Source organism: Amphiura filiformis, chromosome 20, assembly GCF_039555335.1.
Source record: "Amphiura filiformis chromosome 20, Afil_fr2py, whole genome shotgun sequence".
Taxonomy (NCBI): Eukaryota; Metazoa; Echinodermata; class Ophiuroidea; order Amphilepidida; family Amphiuridae; genus Amphiura; species Amphiura filiformis.
In genome coordinates this window covers 62,519,360-62,543,038 of record NC_092647.1, presented here as the reverse complement: position 1 = coordinate 62,543,038, position 23,679 = coordinate 62,519,360, and the positions used below count along the sequence as shown (strand labels likewise).

The window sequence follows — 23,679 nt, the reverse complement described above, 5'->3', positions numbered from 1 at the left end:
TTGTTAACATATCGTAGGTAACTGATGAAGCTACAATGTAATACAGCCTACAGCTTCTTCGAGAAGACATCATTTACTACTCATTTTATGGTCATCCAATATAATACCGAAAATATAATCTGTCCACGATTTGACAGCCTGGGATTCATGCAAGACCTCTCAAAACATGTTGGGACATTTCAATTTCTGAACAATTAGCGACTGACAATAATTAGGTAGTGTGTAAAGATAGCATAATAGAATTCACAAAGAGATAGAACATGCTGCTGGTTTTATCTGGGGAAAGTGGTGTACAACAAAGGAATCCATCAACAATTTGGGTCAAAGGTCAAGACAATAGGATAATTATGGTTAGTAAAGCTGCACACCAAAGAAATTTAAGCTGAGTATTGAAGTTAAGCTTAGTGATAGCTTCAAAATTTGACCCCTCTGAACTTGCAACTTCATGCTTCAGTACATTCAAAGCAGATTTGGTTCACTTCATTTTCTTTGCAAAAAGTGTGCCTGGTGCACAAAAATATCATTGCTACATTCACATCATGGCAGGTGTTTTCAGCCCCAAACCCCCAAATATCATCCTTTCAATTTAGGGTCTATCAGTGTATGCCCAATACCAAACCAATGAGGTAAGTCCCAGTACATGTGTCAAGTGCATGAACATGAGGTTACTGTGTACATGTACACAAGGTCATCAATAAGGTGCATCTCTGAAGCTATCACTTACCAAGTAATGGGTTATTCCCGTTGAAATCCATACACCTCTGGAAGATATGATTATAATCTCTTGCACCTGGAGTGTAGATTTCAAGTGGAGTCGCTTATTCAGGTAACCCCATCCCGGAACCCCATTTAAAATTCATACTCCCTGTGTGGAAGATTAATGTCATGTCTTCCATTGGAGTGTATGGATTTCAATTGAAAGATACCAATATCAACTCTGCTGTAGAATAAGATATGCAGGATATTATACGACAACACAGTCACAATAAATGTTAAAATAAATTTCCCAATTCTTCCGAGTTGCGGGTACACAAAGGTGATCAGAGTGTGAAGAAGAGGTGAAGTCCACTCTCCGCCCCTTTTATTATCATGATTGTTAATTAGCCAAACAGCGTAATTGTTCATCATTCTGCATTCACACTCATACATAACTGACGCACAGCATGTAACTCAAAATAATTGGGAAATTTAGTTTCGTGTTAGTGATTCATACAAACCTGTCCAAATTAAGCAGTGCCAAGAATTCAGTAATAAGTAGAAGACTCAAAGAATTAAGATCAGGAGAACTCTGCTGCATATCTCATGCATGGGAAGTCCACCATATTGGCCCATTACAAAGGTTTGCCCATGTAACGCCTAGTGTGGGATATCTGCACAACACATTTTACACAGATTGCAAATAAACGCACACTCATCATCTACAGATGCATGTTTAAATAATTCAGAGGTTTTCTATTTTGTCGCTTCAGTGGCATGCAAACAAGACCATGTCCAAGTTCTCCAAATCCAATGCAATGAGTCAACTTGAGTAGATGTATGTGCACTTGTACTCCTCCAAGAACATTGATTACCATGTATGCAAGTAGTCAATCCTACTAATGGTATCCCAATGGTATCTCTATGTATCAAGAGGTATCTCAGAGTATCAAGTAATAAGAAGCACTTACCCCATTGAGCCCACATTTCCTGGACTGGGAGGACGAGGTGGCATTCTGGTATCCCCTGTTAGCAACACAAACAAGAAATTTAGTTATATTATCATGACAATTTTCCTTTTGATGGCTCCTTGGTGTAGCTTTGCCCGAGTTGATGCCATTATTACAGCAAAACAATTTTCCTCAAGTTTTGGGCTTTACCTTTATAGTCTTCATTCAACTCCAAATAGTCAGGACATAGAATGTTATCCACCCAGTTGGATCAGCACTTACTTACGGCAAGTATGCTTTATGACAGTGTGACTGGCACCCACTTTTGTTGATTTACCCGAAACAAAAGTTAGGACTTTATTGACTTGCTCAATAAAGAAAATAATTGTCACCTATTACAAGTTGAACAATGTATACATGTGGGACAAAATGCGTTTATCTTTAGTAGCATTGTAGGTCTTGAGACCCCTGGTGTCAGTCTCGAGACAGTCAGTCTGAGTAGAGCTAGAATGTGAGAATATCTACGACTAAGACCGAGACACACATAACATTAAGTTGTGAATTGTTAAATTCTTATGACACCTTAAAAGTAGTCATAATGTGTCTGCATCTCACATTGAAGCCTGTACCAATATAATCTGATTCCCAAGTTTTAAGTCAAATTGCACTATTGATTTTGATATAAGAAGCAAAAACATGATTCACAAAAACCCATCAGTATGGGTGATGCTGGCACTTTTTTTATTCATAACATTTGAATGTTTAAGATATTGCAGGCTTAAAATTTCATAGGATTAAGAGAAAAATATGAGATTTCTTCCAATGCCAAAATCGCCATTTTGACAAGGTAGGGTAAATGGCGTATGTTCCTATTCTGCTCTACTGTGCCTCATAGATGGGCAGGTCTAAGTCTGCAATGTGGAGGTCTCAACTGGAAAACTTATCTTTAGACACCTCTATTTACCTCTCTTTGCTCGAGACTTCTACTCTTTGTTGGCACTTAGAAGCAGGAGAAGAAAAATAATGAAAACTTACCAAAATCTAAGGTTCCTGAAGGTAGTGGGGGTCTTGGAGGTGCAGACATATTTGTTGGTGCCTGCATAGCCATGATAGGATCATCATCATCATCTGGCATGTTTTGTGGCATAAAGATCTGCTGGATGGGCTCAGCTGCTGGCCTGCTATTTTGTGTCGGTGTCTCAAAAGATGATCTACTCTGTGATAGCGGTGAAGGGATGCCTAGGCTGTTGTCACGGTTGCGTGAAATCTCCAACATCAGCTTTTCTTTAGAGTTTTGGATGAGTTTGCGGGCATCAGCGTAGCTCAAAGTTTCCACGGGTACATTATTGATCTGAAAATTTGAGATGTGACAGTAATTATTTTTTCTGATTTACATATCTATGCCTTACAACTCTACCTCTATATCCATTCCATTCCATTCCACCCTTATGTGCAGACCTAATAGAACACCTTCAGCATTGTAATTTTCATCTTGACCAAATATGGTCTGTTTGGCATATTTATAACTTGCTACAAATTTGAAGTGTCCTTCCTGATAAAATAACACACAGAAGATGTCTGTAAAAAGAGGCAGTTTTTTCCCTTCAAGAACACAACAATAATCATTGATTTGATTAAGTACCTAAAAGAGTATTCACAAAAACTCTTGCACCTGCACATCAAAAATGTTCAAGTGTGTAGAATTGCACATAGGGCCTCTAGTTCCTTTTACAAATTAATGCTCTTGAGGCATTATTACACATTATACATCTCATATATAGATCTTGTCATCTGATTGGTTGAATGTACGGTCATTGAATTAGCTATGCCCTCAAAATGAACTATGCCTGGTCATTGAAACGAATTATTGACCGGTCACGTACGTCCCAACCAAACTGCGCAATCGCAACATCCGTGTTCTTCCATTCGGTATATAAAACAAATATTGACTGCTTTATATTGGAGACATGGTTAAAATTATAGGCCAAGTGATCTCAAAACCATGCTATGACCCTCCGCTGCACCTCGGGTCATATCATGGTTTTGATTTGAGATCACCTTCCTTCCTTCCTTCCATATATGTGCTTACCTCAACAGTTTGAGTATCAACGCACGGGCTTTACGTGCACAGCTTTTATTACCTATGCACGATACTGGAAGCTAGGATAGATGAGTGTATTTTTGAAGTACAGTCAACAGTACCGGGATGATCCCCTGCTCTTTACGAATAGCCTGTGACGTTCTTTAACGTGTACACTACATTAATGTGAGAAAATATGCATGTACACGGGACCGACAGCTTAAAGTGTCCTCCGAAGGACTAAGCAAGTAGAGTGAAGTGCCTTGCTCAAGGACACAAAGAGCCAGCCGAGCTCAGGTGGACACAAAGAGCCAGCCGAGCTCAGGTGGACCTGGGATTCAAACCCTTGGATTCACAGTCCAACGCCTTAACCGCTAGGCCACGCTCCCTCTTTTTTAACCATGCCCCTCACAGCAGTCGATATTTGTATGCTATAACAACGGGTACAAGTCAACGCATAGTTCACTCAACAACAGCAGATCAAAGTCAGCAGCAATCTGAGACAAGTGCATTTAACAAAGTGGACATATGATGTCCGTATTAAAGTACGCTTTCTTAAAAGGTATAAACAATAATTTATTAAAACTCACCTTATTAATAGTATCACCTTTGAGTACACCCTCCCTGGAAGCTACACTCGTATCACCTAGCCCTTGTACAAACAACACCCATCCCAACTGCATGCCGTAGCCTTCTGTGCGCTTCTTGCGTAAATACACCGTACTGCGCGTATCCATGGTGCCACTTCCCAATTTAGGCGGTGCAGAGGATGGCATAGTTCTGGGAAGGCTCTGCGACGAGTAGCCACTAGTGCTTCCGGCTGGTGTACGTGAGGGAGCTGCCTCGACTTGTGTGTAGTTGGGTGCTGCTGAAATCATTGGCTCTCTGGCTGGAGTTACTTTCTTCCTTTTGAAGGTCTGCATAGGAGATAAAAAATAAGAAAACAATTCTTTAAAATCTTAACTTTTAAAGACGGCAATATGCAGAGTACATTACAGAATATAAAACAATTACTTTTATAGATATCTTCATTTAAAAATTTCTCAAATTAGAAAGCAGAAATAATAAAAATGCTGCAAAAATATTTTCCTATAGATGTCCTGTAACTCCTGTTTGATTTTAATGATTGACTTCAAACAAAGGATTTGGAACAAGCATCCCATACCATAATAAACTGTGATCTGTTGTGATCAATCTATGGTGCACATTCTATATTTTCTTTGGAATAAACTGGTGTGAATATTAGAGATATTGCGCTTATGTTGAACAATGTTGCGCATTCTGCCATGATTGCGGGTTAACTATGTCACATACGGAACCTCTATAAAAGCAGAAAATTGGAGGCTACTTAAATTTAAGAGTCGATACATAATGCGCACAGAAAGAGAACTCCTACAACATATGGATATTATTAGCAAAACAAAACAAACAAAAACAGGAGAGAGCAAAAACAACAACAAAAAAGTGTATGAACTTAAAGCAGCTTACAAACTATCTAAAAGAGATTTTTTAAAGGTGAAAATTACATACAAATCACATGAGCACAAGTAAACCAGCATATTTGCCACCCAGATTTATTTGGCATTGTTACTTTCCCCCTTTCAACAGCAGTATTCGATAATTGATTCTGCAGCTGTACGATTACCCTATTGTCCCCATCAGGGATACTTCACACCATCATAGTTAAAGCATAGATTGCCCCTTTAACACTAGATGAACCTACTTGTTGAATGTCTCATTCTTTGAAATCTTGGATCTCAGCCTATGAATACAATATATGTAGGCCATGCTATTATACTCTGAACCAAAATGTATTTTTAGGGGGGTCTTTTTCATCTGAGCATTTGTATGCCAGTCATCTGAGCCTATGAACACATTATATGTAGGCCATGCTATTATACTCCGATCTAAAGCAACTTTTTTGGAGGGGGTCTTTCCTGAGCGTTTGTATGCCTGTCATTTGCATACATACATGTATGCCCACAAGCTTGACCCATTTTAGTGCATTGTCACTTTTGTATATATTGTACTTATACATAATTCTTGTGCGGTCTGCCTGATAGTAATATAATCACAGTGTAGGTTTCAGCATATAAGTACATTGATCACTAAGTAGGCTACATTAGTATGGGCCACAGTCCAGGGTGACAGCTAGTAAGCAAATCATATCCTGATGAGCTATGTTATCTGTTGTTACAAGTGTAATATATCAGTACCACTGATCATGGCGTGATGCAGAAGATGCCACATGAATTCAGATCGGGTAGGGACACCATCCAGAGATATCCTAAACCATAACGAGCTGGGAGCAGATATCTTGAGAATTGTATGAGATTCAGTCCTGGTGTAGTAATTGCCTAGATGACGAATTGCATAATGCTCAGGTGCTATGAGCCTCTCCTGTTTGGACATTGCATCCAAGAAAACTTGATTATACATAAATAGCAAATTCCAAAGTAGGCTACCAGTTTCTTGCATGAGAAATGTATAATAAATAACATAACACCTGGAATCTACTTGATATTTAATAAGTTTAAATATGCTTGTATACTCACAAAATGATGTCTTGATTGTACTGGATACAAGTTCATTAAAGAAATTTATCCTCTATGTGCCAATCATCTGATTCAGCGTTAAAACTGTCAGTCATCCTGTTAGATATGTTGGCCACAAAATGTTTGATTTGAGGAACAGCAGGCTAAATATTACAAAACTAGGAAATATGTGGCAGTCTTCTCCAAAAGTGAATTCACTTTGCACAAAAATAGTCCTATTTGCAATGCCATCATTCAATACACCTCCATTCAACAACATACCCTAATAGTTGACACCAAGTAGCATAGAATGAGTGTTTGTACCCAGTGTTGTCAGAGGTCATTATGTGAGCATACATGCATATTGGAGGTAAAGAACTGTGCCCTGACAGATGAGTTTGTTTGAAATGGATTCCATGCATCCCTTGGGTACCTATGTTTTATCCAAGACAATAGCTGGGTATGGTTCTTTATAGCATAGGGGTTACAGGTCTATTAGTCCCATGAGGCAAATGTAGATCACACCATACTCTTTAAAGTATGGGTAACATTACGATATGCTTTAGCTTTGTATTGTGAAGGTACAATGTACATGTGATTGTGAGTGTAGAAAATATATGTTGCCTTTTAATCTGGTTGAATGTAAAAGAACCCCTCTTGCTCATGTTGCTACTGGTCCTACCAATAGATCAGGGGTTCCCGACAGCATATCAGTCAACCTACTCAACCAATGATATTCGGCCCTTGACCAACTCTAAGAAAATGTTTTAAATTTTTTTATAGAAACTGGGTGTATTTGGCACTCAAGCATGTATTTTTGAAATGTGTTTTACCCCCTTGTGGCCTTTGAACAAATAGCATTGCGAAACCCTGAAATACCAGTAATAGATGTTTTATGGTTTTATATGGCCTACTTCACAAGTATTTTTTAACTTTGAATTGAAATTGATACTGTAATGCTGTATATTACAATGATTTTATTCAAACAAGGAACATCATTCGATGCACTGTGATTATCATACTTAGGATTGCTGCTATTTATAACATTGAAATCATTTGCTTTCTTCTTTCGCTCATGGTGTAGTTAACTGAGCATACGTGACCAGCCGTTTTCTTTTAGGAAGTCAAAACTAGTACAGTCAATCATTTACCACTGACCTTTGACCCTTCCAACATTGACCCATGACTCTTCAAGGTTAATATGGTGACATGATGACTTGCATTCACAACTAATTTACGCTATATTCTTTGACATTTCATAATTCATTGTTTCCAAAAAGACTCATAAAAATGTTGATTGTTCATATCACTCCACAGCACGTGGTGTTTTGCACGCTTCACTTCGAAATTCTACATACTCAACAAGCTTTTTTCATTTCTTCACCAATTTAAAATGGGTCATTAACAAAATATGTGATATGATCAAGTGTTAAGACCAAAATATGTGACATGATCAAGTTGAAGTAATGTGCTAAGACTAAAATATGTGACGTGATCAAACAATATGCACTAAATATTTACTTTATCCGCATTGTTAAATAGCACAATACATTTTGCAGTATGCAAAAACGATTTCGATAACAGTGCTCACTTCCATATCATGTGTTACCAGGCCCATGCACAAGGTGTGCCCCCATAGAGATTACTTTTGGCTATTTTTATCCAATAAAAAATTAAAAGGGTCCAAAAAGTGGGAGAAAATTGACAAAAGCTTCACTTTATGGTGGTAAGGCATTCATAAAGTCCAAAGAGAGGCATTTTTAGGCCACTTTTCACAAAAAATATACACAAGCGCACTTTTCATTCAAAAACACATTAGCAAAACAAATCTGTGCAAGTTTTGAGATGCAAAATAGATATTGCTGTTGTATTGTATTCTAATAGTCATTAGAAAGCAAACATCTGTAGACATTCTTCAAGAAGGGACTCCCATTTCTCAGTAATACTGTGGTTAAAGTAGGGACGAGGTGGTTGTGGGTCTCTACATAATAGAACAAAATATAGTAAGTCTTAACAATACTGTGGTTATGCATTATAAAATGCCCAAGAATGCCCCATTCAAAATCCACTCCATTTCTAAGAAATATGAAACCAGGATGATACAGTTTCCGGTCTAGAACATTATAAGAGTACTTTTTCTAACATCTTACTGTGGTCTGTGGATACAGTTCAGAAGATGCCCCAAATCATTCCCTTGTTTAAGCACCGTAACAAGTTTGCCCTCAGTATGTTATTAACATTGTGATTCCCAGAAATATGCAGTCAGAATGATGTGGTTGTGGGTCTAGGTGCTCTACAACATGACAGAGTAGTGTCCTAACATCTTACTGTGGTTAGGGATCACAAAATGTGTAAGTATGCACCTTTAAGGCAACTTCCAAGAGTTCACTCCAGTATTTTATATAGGCCTACAAGTAGATCATTGTACGTTTGTACTGGGTTCTATAAAATAAACACCAGACAAAACCTCAAAACCATTATGCATGTTCAACATCATCAAATAAAATGAGCACAATGTCGCCAAAGTTCTTTTTGAGTTATGAGCAGTGGCGGGCGCCACTGGGGGGCATGAGGGAGCAAACTCCCCAGTCAGAACTCTTGCCCTCCCCAGTAAAAACCCAAAATTTAGGAAAATTTCCACTTTTTGCGGCAATTTTGCCCAAAATTTGTTGATTTTGCCCCCCTCCTGAAATTCACTTGGCCATCCTAATGCACCCCCAAAAAAAATCCTGGTGCCAACACTGGTTATGAGCAGATTATTCATCCAAATCCATGTTCTTTATTGTTTAATACCAAATGTTTTCAACTGTAACTTCACTTTCTTATGTCAAATTTTTAATGAACAAGTTTTCTATCTAGATGCAAAACTGAAAACTGGCCAACTGGTCCCCATTTTGCTTAATTGGGTCAAGTCTTTTCACATCACACAAGGGTTAAGCGCAAGAAGGCCCTACCTGCAATAGCTGCCAAGTGTCAGATTTTCACATTGTGTACAATATAGAATCCAGAAATTGTTGAATGTTTATAAGGCAGCTATTGCATATAGAACCTTCTAGCACAAACCCCTTGATCAGCTTTGTAATAATAGTCTTTGATTACAGCATGATCTCACCATACATTAGGCGGTGGTTATTGGTTGGCTATGGGGGATATGTAATGCAACATGAATGTGACATTTTGTTCATATCTAGATCAAGTACTTAACCCAGTCTGTGAATACAAGTAATCCGCTGTCAAATCAGGTCTCCATTTATAACACTGACATGTAAGCTGTATTTACATTAGACTCTCAAGAGGTCCTACATATAAGCCTCTACTGGTTAATGCTATTTATCTATACAAAAAGTTTTAGAAGCAATGAGGTTGCCAAATGCAAAAGGATTTGTGTGATGTAGAAATTCAACATAGTCTGAAGAGTGCAGTGACTTACATGATCATCACTTTTCACAATATATTCCATGTCTTTGCTTATCAAATCATGATGTAGCTCAGCTTCTGAGCATATATGTGAGGTGTATGTCAGTAATTCAGACTAAATATTTCACCAGAGGGAAGGACAGTCTCAGGACTTCAGCCTTCAGGAATCAGAGGGTCTGTGCTTTATTTGTGCCCTAGTCACTAGCTTGGACTTATGTCATATCATAAGGGTTCTGATTTAAGATTTAAGAACTAATAATGATGGTCAATGGATAGAAGTTTTAGAATAACAAGCTTGAAGGGATACAACATCTTACAAGTTAGACAACTTACAGGCTCAACCCTTGGTGATCTTCATACTTTTCACTAAAATATATGCAAACTTACCAAGACTGTCACTGTATGGTTGGTATAGGGAGGGGGCCTACAGGTCTCATCGACATTTTTTCACACTTGATTGCTGATGTAGCTGATGGGAAACTAGTTCACAAAGATTTCACATGCGGTAAACAAAAACCGTGTTTTTGATGATCACATGGAGTGGTACGATTGTTCACACGCATCATGTACCACATCGCTCTTACTTGACGCAGCATTTTAAGTGTGGTGTCCGCTGAGTGGTCATATATGCATTTGAATCATCAGAAATTGATTGGTTGAAAATGTTTGGACAGTTGCACAAAGATCTAAATTACTGATGTAATGGGTGTATATGCTGTTAATATACAGAACTGAGATGCTAGTTGCTCAGGAGTGCATCTGGAAATAATTGCTCGTGTTTGACACTCTCAAATCAGGCATCATTTGAAATGCATTCATGGAGTTAGCTTATGAATTGATTGTGTCATGACCACAAGCCAACAAAAACTGTTACAAAGAATCATTTATACCCAAGACCATCAACAAGTGGGATACATCGCCAGGATATCTCATCAATATCACCTGATCAGACAATTTCACAGAACAAATAACTAACCACCTAAGAAAACAACAACAACTCTGCGACTAAACAACCTTTGCGCACTCACATTCCTTCACATTTGGCCTCTGCAAAACGATGTAATGTAACCAGTCAACGTCAAGAGCATATTAATCATTAGATATTTATGCAGAACTATTTTCATTTGTTTCCGCTTGCTGTCAGCAAGTACCTGAATACCCTAATTTTTTCCTTCAAAGCTGATGGAGCTACATTATACATGGCGTCTTTGACCATGCAGAATTTCAAAGCATGAATGTTTCATCAATTTTTCACCCCATATGATGCATTCTGCACCATCAACCTGTGAATTATTTCATTACTTTATATTAGGCCACACCTAAAATATATATAACAACATTTTTGCTTTGTGTATACTAGCATTGGACTCTGTCATCTTTAACATTTGCTTAAAAAGGTACCTTTTTCAGAGTCTTGATTTGAAGACACTGTGATGGTATCACAAGCTGCGTCACTGCAAATCAAGACTCTGCAAAGGTAACTTTTTAAGCAAAATATTTCTGCTCTTACCGATGTAGGTGATGTAATAAAAATGTTATGTGAGGTTGGGCACATGATGCCTCTTTGATAAACCTAGCAGCCAATAAGAAGCCTATCATTTCCTCATCTGATTCAATCAGAACAATATATTCATATATTTTACAGAGATTATTGCACAAGTAATTTGATTTTGCAAAATTTGCCAGGAACCAGGTTCACTAATATAAATACCTAAATACCTATGACCTGTACTGACCGGTTTCAAAGTAACATATTATTTCTGGATTTGCGAAATTAAGTCTGAAAAATGTTGGTCATTAGTTACTCATGAAATAAAAGTACACACAAAAATAAGTGGTTTTACAATAAACACTTGCTTACACCAGGAAAACAATAAATCAAAAGATGTTCAATGAATGTGCAACAGTATTTTGTACTTTTGAGGTTTTGAGTTAAAATTTGCATGCCTATTTATCACTTGAATAGGCTTGTATGTGATGGAAGTTAAAAATATACCACCGAAGTTAAAATGGTTATTTGCACATCACATCACAAGATGCCTCCATTTAATACAGATCTCTCAACAGATATCATCTGTCATCTCTGACTCTACCTCAAATAAATGACATGTTTTCAAAAGATCATTTCAATAAATACGAATGCATCAAGTTTTTGACTTAATAAACACATCTCAGTTTCACTCTTCGCCCTAAACTTGGCATCTAGACGTGATCTTGGAGAGAGAAGAAACTTGTTAAGTTCTTCAAGTTTCCCACGTTTGCCAAACAGATACTATCAGCATAACTAAGCATACTTCAGATTGATATCATTGGAACCTATAGATTACAAAATGTTGTAGATCTGAAATGGATATTTATGAAATGTGATCTGTGTAAGTGTTTTCATATATGGAAATGCTTCAAGTGATGGGAGTACCAGGAACTGGTAATATCTACCGGGAGACCAAAACTCAAAGATTTCTTACAGTTTTTGAAAACAACTGATTCAAGATTTCAAAGATTCTCAATCAGACCTATATGTAGATCCTTTTAAATATTTTTAAGTATCTTTAAAAAGACATTAACCTTTTAACTTTTTTGTGCATTTGTTGCCTGAGATTTGTTGTTCCAATTTGCTCTAAATCTAATCAATGTGAATCACACCTTACCACAACAACCTTGGCAAAATGCTGTGATTCTGTTTTCTGCATTTCAGTTTTGATATGCTAAATTTAGGCATATTCAGAACCCCTTAACAGTTCACCATAAACTAATGTTGCAACTCATACTTACTAAATTGTGACCATGTTCCCTGCTTGTCTAAGAGCACCAGTTCTGTGATATGCAGTTATTATGCACTGATACCCATACCTACCACTGGGATTGGGTTTCCTGCTTGTCTTAGGGCATTCACTGTCATTTTGTGATAAATGTATTAATAAAACCCTTATCGCCCTAACTCGACAATGAACCACTACAACCATGTACTTACTATTGTGACTGTATTCCCTGCTTGCCTCAGGGCATCGACTGCCATTTTGTGATAAACATTTTCCATAGACTGACCATTGACTATCAACAGACGATCATTGATTCTGCAAAAACAAAGCATAAAAAACATCAATTTCTCACGTACGGCTTTCATAGCTTAAATTTGAAAGAGATGCCTACAACACTGTACATTATTGGGAAAGGTGGGGGAGGGTGATGGAACTCTATTAAAACTGCGATTGACTCATAAAGTGAGATTTCAGTTATATCATATAGTTATCATAACATACAACATATTACTAAATGTTTCGGGGTCATTATACAAATGGGGCAGACAAATTCTTTTTCTTAATAGAAAGTAACAATGTAACACAACTAGGCATTTTGTTGTCAGTTTTGTTGTTGTTGTAAGTATAGTACATTCTTTATTATTGCATTTTGTCCCAATCATATCAACATTATATTCAATTGCGTTGTTGCCATACATTCATTTGAAATATTTTAATAAGCGTCAAATTAATTTCATTACGTGAATAGATAATGGATTGCCCATTTCCACCAAGCGCTGGGAATGTATGCGGGCTATTGTTTGCCTGGGAATACATTTCATAGCCAGAATAAGTTGCATTACAAAATGTTCTGAAATGCCTGCTTTTTACCAGAAGTGCAGTGTTTTGCTTTGTTTATTATTTGCCAACATACTTAAAGGGTCGACCAGTGATTTACTACAGCCAGAACACGCTAATTAAATGAAATAAATCAAAATTCAGATTTTTTGGCATTTTGTAACAAGCAAAATGTGACTGTGCAAATTGCAAACATGAAAGCAAGCTAAACAAACTAATACCGTACTGACGCGAGTATAGTCCCACCTTTGAGTAAGTCCCACCCCTAAGGTTTCGAAAAAAAATTCAGAAATTATATAAAAAAAATATATATGCTTGCTAGGATCATTCATAGTTCAAAATGCATTGAATCTGTATGCATTTTGATATCATTAATAGAGACATGAATACAAATTATCACTTTTCATATTAAAAACACAAACAATCATGTATTTATTTTTTTAGTAAGTCAACCATGAATGATCCTATCATATACATGTATCTGTAGGTCCAGGGACACTACAAAACCGAAAAAATGAATAACTTTAAATTTTTTGTTGAAAAATGTTCACCTAAAATGGGGTGGGACTATACTCGAGTCAGTATGGTAATAGGAAAGCAGATAACAAATACTTTGAATTCATGTCTCCCAAGTAACTACACAGCAAACACAAAAATGTTTTTCAAAATGTTATAACGTGTTATTAACATATTTTGGTCGAAACTCTTTCGACCTGTTAACAGTAAACCAGTACATTACAAGTATTTAGAACGTTTCATTTTTGGGAGTGGCACATGTTGTCTATAGTGTATAAACTTCATTCAATAATTATTGAATGACAATTATAGAAACTTAACCCCAATATGATCTACTCATAATAAAATGAACATATGTCAGTAGCATACAGAAACAGTCCCTTACCTTTATAAAAAGCTGCAATGTTTAAATATCTTAATCTTGTTTGTAGCATATAATATACTGTCATTCCAAACTTTTATGCCATAGTATGCTTGAATTAACTCAAATAAACTATGAATGCCATTGTCAAATCAGAAAGCAAATTTCTTTTCTCTGCGGTCTATAATACACCAATGCAATGCTTCGCTGCTCAGCGTCATGTCCTATAAATAGTATGTGATGTCATAGTGGCAAATTGGTGCTGTTTTTATTTTAGCACTTTTTGACAGTTCGTTTCAGGACCCCAAACTTAAAAGCCAGCGAAAACATTTTTTGACTGTAAAAATATACCACTATTGATATCTGGACTGTAAAGAAATAGAGTCAATCCAGGGATGAGAAAACATGACCAACTGTCACAAATAAACCATGGATATTGATTTATGTGTTGTTGTTTTTTCTCTGCATAAAGTATTATTTTACATGGTGTGTATGCAATAATGCTGAAATTTATTAATTTAGATTTTTGGGGGATGCAGCATTTACCATCGACTCACAAACCAGTTAAAGCATTGATATTAATGGGCCCCGAGTCCTGAAGAAGTAAAAACCACTATGACCAGATATTGGACTATTCACCCACCATAGCAGACATGACCTTAATCTTCCACACAGGGGGTGTCCATTTGATATCTACCTCCTCCCCATGAGTGAGATTAAGGTTGTACCTTTCATACAGGTTAGGGGGGGTGTGGATTTCATCTGGAATACCCCATATCTTCTATGTTACCACAGATGTGCAATGACATCACTACATGCAGGGGCATGCAGCATAGAAGTATAAGGGATAACATGCTTCCTTAGTACATATTTGTAGGGTGGGAGTGGGCACATAGCAAGAGGAAGGAGGTTTAAAATGCTTCCTTTACCAAATTTTGCTGTCGGGGAAGACATGTGTCCTGTCGTCCTATGAGATGTGTGGGCACAGGGGCCTGCAACTATTAAGTATGGGGACTAAAATGGTAGGAAGGGGGGAAGACATGCCTATCATCATTTCAGACACTGGCACAACAGGCTGCAGCAGGATAACTCAAGTTAGTATACTCATCCTCAGTGTCTACAGTGATGGAACTTGTTCAGATCGCAATGCTCGAACAACGAGTAACACCTGACCGCCTCGGCGTTTTTGTGGATAGGGACGTGGATTGGGCTTTTAGTAGAGGTATGCCCTCCTTTTCCCCATACCCCCAAATTTGTACAAAGGAAGCATATTAGTTTGCATACTTACTTGAGTTTCCCAGCTGCTGGCCCCTGTGCAAGTACATCTGATACGACAATAGATGTCTCCCCACTCTGGTAATGTGGGTTGTCTCTTCCTCCGCTCACGGCCAAACCAAATCCAAACTTGGCTTGCTGGAATTATAAAATAATGAGATATAGAATAAATTGTTAATTCAGATATTACATCAATTTGTGCTCTCCTAAGATGGCTGTCAGTGATAATGAAATATGGTACCAGCACTTATGACACTTTTGCATTCCGCCAATGATAAATTGGTTGAATATCAAAGGTGCATGCTTGTGTCATCTTCACAAAATATTAATTACCATTTTGTTTTACCAATATTATTATACTTGAAAGAAAAACAACTGAACATAACCCTATTACCTGTTCCATAACAATTAACATTTGTAGTTCACACACACTGCACATTTTGATGTTTTTGTTGTTGCTGCTGTTATTGTTGTGTTTGTGATTGTTGTTGTTGTGCTTGTTATTTTGATGTGTCACCCACCTCCATCTTTTTATTCTTACTTCTAGGGCCTTGGAATCAAGGTAAACTGATCATAGACCGGAAGGCGATTGACATCTAGTCCTGAGGTTAGCTAGTCCGAAAATAAGGCTCCTTAGTCCATACAAGTTTTGCTAGTCCGAAAAATAAAAAGTGTTCACTAGTCTGAAACTTAAATTTAGGGTCAGGATTAGGGTGCCAGTAAACGTTCGGACTATAATTTGAGACAAAATTTAAAAGACTGGTTTGCGTATGATGTTCTGTCAACCACACCGAAAATGCCTTTTTGCGCAAGTCAGCAACCAATCATACTGCACCTTTGCCAGGACGTCAGATGCAAACTAGTCTTTAATTTTGTCTTGATTAAAATGGCCCTTTTAATATAAATTATAGGGCTTGCAAACCTAAGGACTAGTGAACTTTAGAAACTTGTTGATATGGGGGGGCATTCGGGTCTACGACCTGATCAAATTTCCTTGTACTGGATCTGATTGGAAAGGGCCAGTCACATTGTCAATGAACAAGAGCTAAAAATTTAGGTTAAAATATGACATTTCATACATGGACAACCCACTCAATGCACCTGTTTATTGGTTATGATGAGGAACATTTCTTAAATAAATCATAAAATTCTGCACAATAATGTGTCATTTTATTACTAATAATAAATCAACTTAAACATAGCAAATTTTATTACTTGTGGGTATCATTCAGTTGAAGCATGGAAGTAAGAGTACTTACTTCCATGGTTGAAGGTATGATTTTATATTATACTAAATATATCCAACTCTCAAGATCACAAATGAACATCGCAATATGTCAGAGGCTTATATGAGGGAAACTTGACAAGTCATTCCTTGCACATATGAAAACTCAAGTAGCTTTAATTTATCTGAAAGGTTCATGCTTTTAACATTCCTATCCCATCTTCTGTTCCCCCAATCCTCATAAGGCAAGTGAATGTAAACAGTCTCTAATAAGCATTACTATGAAGAGGAAACACAGAAGTGGAATTGCAGCCATCATTTGCCATCTTTGGCATGGATCAGAAATACTGGTTTCAGTTCTTGTGGTTAAAGCTTTTAAAATTTGCAACAGGCTGTAACCATAGAAATAATTCTATATAGCAATTATTGCAGGTGGTACTAGTATTCAGATTCAAATCGAGCCAACTGTCGTGCCGTACTTCATAACAAATACATGTACGCAAAGTAAATACATGTCTGCAAAGTCAACAATGATATAGACCAAGTATGTTTGCGAACCCTAGCACACATTTGTACCAATGTGTCTCACTGCAGAAAATCAAGTCTTCCAATGGTGTGTCGATGGAAGGAAGGAAGGAAGGAAGGAAGGAAGGAAGGAAGGAAGGAAGGAAGGAAGGAAGGAAGGAAGGAAGGAAGGAAGGAAGGAAGGAAGGAAGGAAGAAGAGAATTTTCATTTTCTCGGTTCGCCAAGCTGGGCCGGCCAAGCTTTACGTCACCATACATGCTTTTGCATGATGATGCAATCACATCAAGTGGAATACTTGCGCTCACAGTTTCTTGCTCATGTAGCCTTTTGTGGCTTTTGGTCACATTAGGGTTAGATTAGAATTGTGTTCCTAAAGCACCTCTTTAACATAATTAACACTGCCTTACATTCTAATCGACTACACATGGATGGCATACATTTGTCATTGATTGTGCATACCCAAAAGGCTTTTAAATTCCATCTGAAGTTAATGTTTAACTTTATGCAAACATATCTGACCCAAATTGGCTATTATTTGCTCACCAGTTGAATCATACCGATATGATAGCAATGTCTAGTGTCAGCTATAACCTGTCCAATTTTTAAATGGCAACAATTTCCAAGGTTCCTCTTTTGTAGTCAACCATTGTTTTTTCACGCTTTGATGATCTGAAAACATTTTTACTTGCTGTTGAATTCTTACTTGGAACTTGGTACATGGCCAAACACTGAATCAATATTGTTTAGAATTTCAAGCTACTTTTAAGTACACTTTAATGTACTATTAAAAAAGGACAAATGTCTTGGAGTACAAAAATCCTTTATAGGATACTCCTCCACATGTCATTGTTTTTTGCTTTATCATGTCTACAGCCCAATTATGGTAACAGACACATGAGTCACATTCATGAAAATATTGCAAATATAAATCAATTATAATTAAACCTAAATTACACCAATTACACTGGTAGTATACTTGATATGTTAATTTTGTTGAAATTTAGCCTGTCAAGCTTGCATTTGATTGAGAGATATTGCCAACTAAATGAAGATAAGGAAAGATGATATGTCAAATCACATCATTGTTAATGAATAGGGGGAAATGTCACCAGCCAGTTTTGTGATCAAAATGTGAACAGAAATGCTTTCTTAAAAACTGCATAATTTCTTCACAAGATTGTATTCCCATAATTATAATTCTGACGGCTCTTTTAAATCTGGAAAAGTAAACAAAACTGCCAATACATATCAGCACCATGATCAAAAAAATTGAAACAATTGGAAATGGGTCACGTAACAGTACTTTTTGATACAGCCTGTTCATGAATTTTGCTTAATATTCCTGCATTCATTTTTTTGTAATCCTTAATTCTTGTTAATTCCCCCAACCGACACATCATACAGGTACCTTAAACTCAATTTGAACAAAAATGGTAGTGTTCTAAAATGTAGCTGAGAACTACTACACCAGTACGTGCAAAATAACTGCACTTTCCGGCTTTTCAATTCATACAAATGACAAAATATTCTGGATGAATAATCTAAATGTTATGTACAGCCGATTCATATTAACCACATAATTGAACTAAAAAATTATATAATTGGCATTTGCCACGCTAATTTATCACCTACATATTTGGATCTCTGCCAAAAGTTCAGGTAATTGTAACTAAAGTTCTTCAATAAATGTGTACTTCACATGTATACCAGTTTTGTAGACCTATATTTTTCTTTGATGTTGTAAATTTATGAAAAATAATTTTTAGCACAAAACATTTGACAATTTTAAGTGCAAATAATATTAAAATTGCTGTGGTAAAGTGAGTTAACATTTGCCATGTTGTTCCACTTCACTGCTAGCTTATTTACCACCACATTTAACATGCTGAAAATTGCATTTAATGTGACAGAGTTTGTCAACGCTACCAAACGATTCATTGCCTACTACTCAGCCATAACAAGAACATTGCCTTCGGGCAAAATTGCGGCTTTTTACATACAGGTCTACGAACTTGATTCTTTCAAATCTGGAACAGTGAACACCTACACCTGTAAACAAACTGTATGGCCTTGAGAACTGAACTTGGTTTCAACAACATTATAGGCTCTATATGTCATTGCTACTGTTTGAATAAAATTATGTACGTGACCAAAACAAATGTGGAAAGATTGCCCTCAAAAAGCACACAAATTGCAAATGTTGAATCTCTTCAGTATTATCAGGCTATTATAGCTCTAGTAAAGAGCCTCTGCACTACCCACAGCAATCAACTGTCTATGCTGAGGTTGTGGGTGGAGAGATCCTCTTCTCGACTCGGTGCTACACCATCGATATCTGTGCTACACGCTTCTGCTCATACTAACATGCTCAGTGTTTAGACATCACGATCTGAGGGGACCGATCACGTTCTACAGTATTATGCACCAATGCTAGTGACTTGGATTAGGAAAGAAATTTATGACTATCTTTGAAAGTTGCAAACTATCAAGAGTTTGTTTTTAATATGTCTACTAATTTTTAACATCCTAAAATGTCCGGCAGATGCAGCAGCCATGTTTTGAAGTACCAAAACATTTACCAAAGCTGTTTACCAAAGTGAGAGAATTTTTCCAAATCCACTGTCAGGTCAACTTTTGTTTGTTCCTTTTTAATCACTTTTAAGCCATAATAGCCTCCTCCCCAGTGGCATAGCTCATTAACCCCCACTAGCAATCATAGATCAAAATTTGACCTGAAGTTCTGGGGTACAAGTTTTTGTACCCAACAAGTTCACAAGTCATTCTACCGATATACAAACATATTGGGGTCAAAGAACTGCCTGGGTAGATGAGCATGTTGGAAACCCTGGCGATTCTTTTCTTCCAAACCACTTGAGTTTATTATTGAATTTAGGGGGAATTGCTTTAATATAGTTGTGCAGCGACCCACCTACCTGTTGTGCCTGGGTACAGTTACACAATGAACTGAGATGGGTCACTTGTTAGGAAAAATGATCTTGTGATTTGATGAAAATAAATGTACAATCCATTGTATGGTAATGTTTTTTGCTGGCATAAAAATGGCCTATATACAAAACCACAATATTTTGATATTTGTTGAGTTTTTATCCCAAAGCTGTTTCAAATTATTGATGGAAAAAATAGAATAACCTGTGCCCGACTAGTTGCCCATTTCGTTTGATCCGCAACGCTGTATGTTTTCACATGGTTTCAATTTGGCATTTTCAGATTTTCTTTTCATGAAAGGTACCAATGCAATTGGGCATGTAGTCCACTGTAGTAGTACATTGCTAAAGGCCAGATTAGAAATTCCTACCTTTTGTTGGTCAAATTGTTCACCTTTTTGAGTACAAATCAATCCCTTGTTGTATGTTGTTTGTTACCTTGGCTATGAACTTTCGGAACTCTGCAATTATTGAATTGTTTTGTTGTTGTTGACTTTTGGGAGGCTGATATTGGAAAGGGAATTCATGGCACATATTCTGGATATTCCCTAGTCTGCAATTGCTTTTATGAGAAAAGCACAGATCTGTGAGTAAATGTCCTTTGCTAGCAATGGGCTACATTGAGTACTTGGGTCTTTTTAGGCGGAATCATATGTATGTACGCTGAAGAAAAGATGTATCCAAAATAGGATAGAATCCATCTACACCCAATACAAACAAATTGGGAGTCGATGAGAAAAAGCATAAAAAAATCTAGCAAGATTCCGTTTTGCTACTTCCATGTTTTGTGGTTTGAATGAGTGGAGGAGTATCAGCACTCAGTTGCATTCTTTAATTTTTGATATTCTACAATCCAGAATCTGGCTAAATTTTTCTAATACAGTTTCCCTTTATTTGGTTTATTCAATGGCTTCAGAATCCAAAAGCAACCCCTCCCCCCTCTGAAATTCAGTCAGAAGATCAATTTCAAGGACTTCTCAATATAACTTTTTTCAAGAATCAAAGTACAATAGAAGCAAGATCTGTGTCAAGTCTGCCTGAATTTCTAGGTCAAGTCTGTAATTTGTCAAGAATTGGGTTTCAAGAAAATTTAACAGAAGTTTCAAAATATTAAATGATTAAGTTTTGTGACAGATACCAGCAACATATAAATTGGGTAAAATCTTTGGGGCTTGTAACCTGTCCTAGGTGTAGACAGATTTTTGATGGTATAGAATCACAGTGACTGCAAATGACATCATTGCAACATTTGCAGTACACTGGCTGAGTCTGTGCATGTGTGCTCCTCTACCTGATCTCACGAAGACTCCTATTCAGCTTTGCCATTTTTTGTTCTTAAAAAAAAACACATCCTATAAACATTCCACACACATACAGCAACTTGATGACATACATTGATCCTTGGCTCGATCTGCTATTCAGATCCCCTTGCCATCACCAATGATACCACTACTCACCCTTCGTAACGTTACTGTGCTTTCTTCCCACATGACGTCATTCCTTGTCTGTATAGGAGATAAAACAATAGAAAGCAATTTAATTAACAGGAGTATTTTGTGAATTGAGCATAAAAAACTCAAAATAACAATTCACTTGAAGTTGCACTGTAAACTACATCCTAAGTAAGCAGGGTTTGAGCTAAATGCCCTTAAAAATATCCAAGGGCCCCTGGCAACTTTGACTTTAACAGTTGATCGTTCGTGTAATTATTTTGTGTTCAACTAATCTTAATTCTAACCCTAATTTTGTGTAAAATTACATGAAAAAGTAACCAATAAGCTGATTTAGCTTGGTGCCTCTCAAAAAGGTAGGATTTACAACAAACCACATCAATTACACCATGCCTCAGATGTAATACCCACAAAAATGTTGGCTTTATACTTTGCGATCTGTCAAGAAGAATAACAACACCAAATTCCACTGTGCCCATCTAGGATTGGAAATTTTTGGAACCTGGGACTTTGGCAACAATTAGAATGCTTTATCAACCCTACCAGCCTACCAACTGAGTAGGTAGTAATAGTTGTAGATCAATTTCCTTATATCACAATGACATAACTTTGAACATAGGCATTGGAGGAGCAGTTAATAATAATAATAAATAAGCATTTATAATGCGCCATTTATCTAGAAAATTAAATCAAATCCAAGGCGCAAAAACGCAGATACAAATTACAAGCAAGAATACATAATCATGTATACATGACAGAGTTAACAAAAAGTATAGCTGAATAAAACAAATCAACTATCCAAATTGTTAGCTCTATACAAATTCATACAAAATACAATCAACATGAACCAAAAATCCTTAATACATGTTAAACAAAATACATAGCAGTATATAAGCATGATAAATCAAACGTTAGTTGACATTATACGCAGCATTGAATAAGAAAGTCTTGAGTCCAGATTTGAACTGATCAACAGAAATTGATTGTCTCAGATCACAGTGGTCTCAGATTATAGGGAAGTGAGTTCCAAAGTTTTGGTGCAACAGTAGAGAAAGCACGGTCTCCCAGAGAATAATTAGATCGTGGAATTTTTAATAAACATTTGTTTGACGATCTTAGAGTGCGTGCAGGTGCGTATGGAACGAGAAGGTCCGTGATGTAAGATGGTGCAATGTTGTTTTTGAAAGATATTTTCAACGCTACTAAAAAAATGAAAATTAGATCAAATGACCAATAGTTGACAATTAAATTAGCACGACATGAATTTCCCAGACAGCGCTCAGATATCAAGTAAACATGGACAGTATTTTTTAATTGATTTAATGAGTTTTTCTAATGAGCATGTCTGCAGCCATGGAAATGCCTATTGTCCAAGTAATTACATGTAATTTACATGGCTAATTAAATTGAGAAACAAAAAATAAATTACAAATCAAGCGCTTGGACCATACCGTGCACAGAATTTTTTTAAATCTACTTTCACAAGTATCTTAATTTTGTGTTTGCCAAATAAAATCCTGCAAATTTACATCAAAATATCATTTTTTTCTTTAGAATAATTGTTAGCAGACTACATAAAAAGCCAAACTATTTGTGATGTTATCAGGATTTGTGCTTTGAACATTTGTGTGTATTTTATGAATAGGGGCACTTTACCCAAGATGGAATTTCTACTATTATGGCAATTGATTTCAGTAATAGATTACTTATTAACTTTGATTCTTTAATGGTTGACGGCAGAATTATGTACTTGCACTTGTATGCGGATTTTATGTACGACTAAAAATGAAAAATATCATAGGAACTGTTGGCACCATTGCTTGATTGATTGTGTCCATTTTGTCAAAGATAAAATTTGTTTTGCAATATTCTTTACAAGAATCACCATTGTTTTTCTTTCTTTTTCATTTATCTCATTATTTAATTATCAAATTTCTTTCTTTCTTTTCTCTTTCTTTCCTATCCTTTCTTCCTTTCCTTTCTTTAGAGATATTTTTGTTTACACTCAGGTCCCTTACATGCTAGGGTCCCTTATCTCGTTTAACAAGTATACTGGGATCAAAGCTTTATCAACTTGACCTATATTCCAATTGTATAGCCATGCACA

General features: G+C 36.6%; 1 protein-coding gene across 1 annotated transcript in view; it reads right to left on the bottom strand.

Annotated features, from left to right (window-relative positions):
* The window catches only part of LOC140142433 (tight junction protein 1-like), a 114,030-nt gene that overhangs the window by 26,837 nt on the left and 63,514 nt on the right, over positions 1 to 23,679 (bottom strand). The window contains 6 exon segments of the mRNA XM_072164403.1: positions 1,668 to 1,722; positions 2,682 to 2,997; positions 4,317 to 4,643; positions 12,649 to 12,751; positions 15,439 to 15,563; positions 21,579 to 21,626. Of these exon segments, the coding sequence (XP_072020504.1) occupies positions 1,668 to 1,722; positions 2,682 to 2,997; positions 4,317 to 4,643; positions 12,649 to 12,751; positions 15,439 to 15,563; positions 21,579 to 21,626 (974 nt within the window).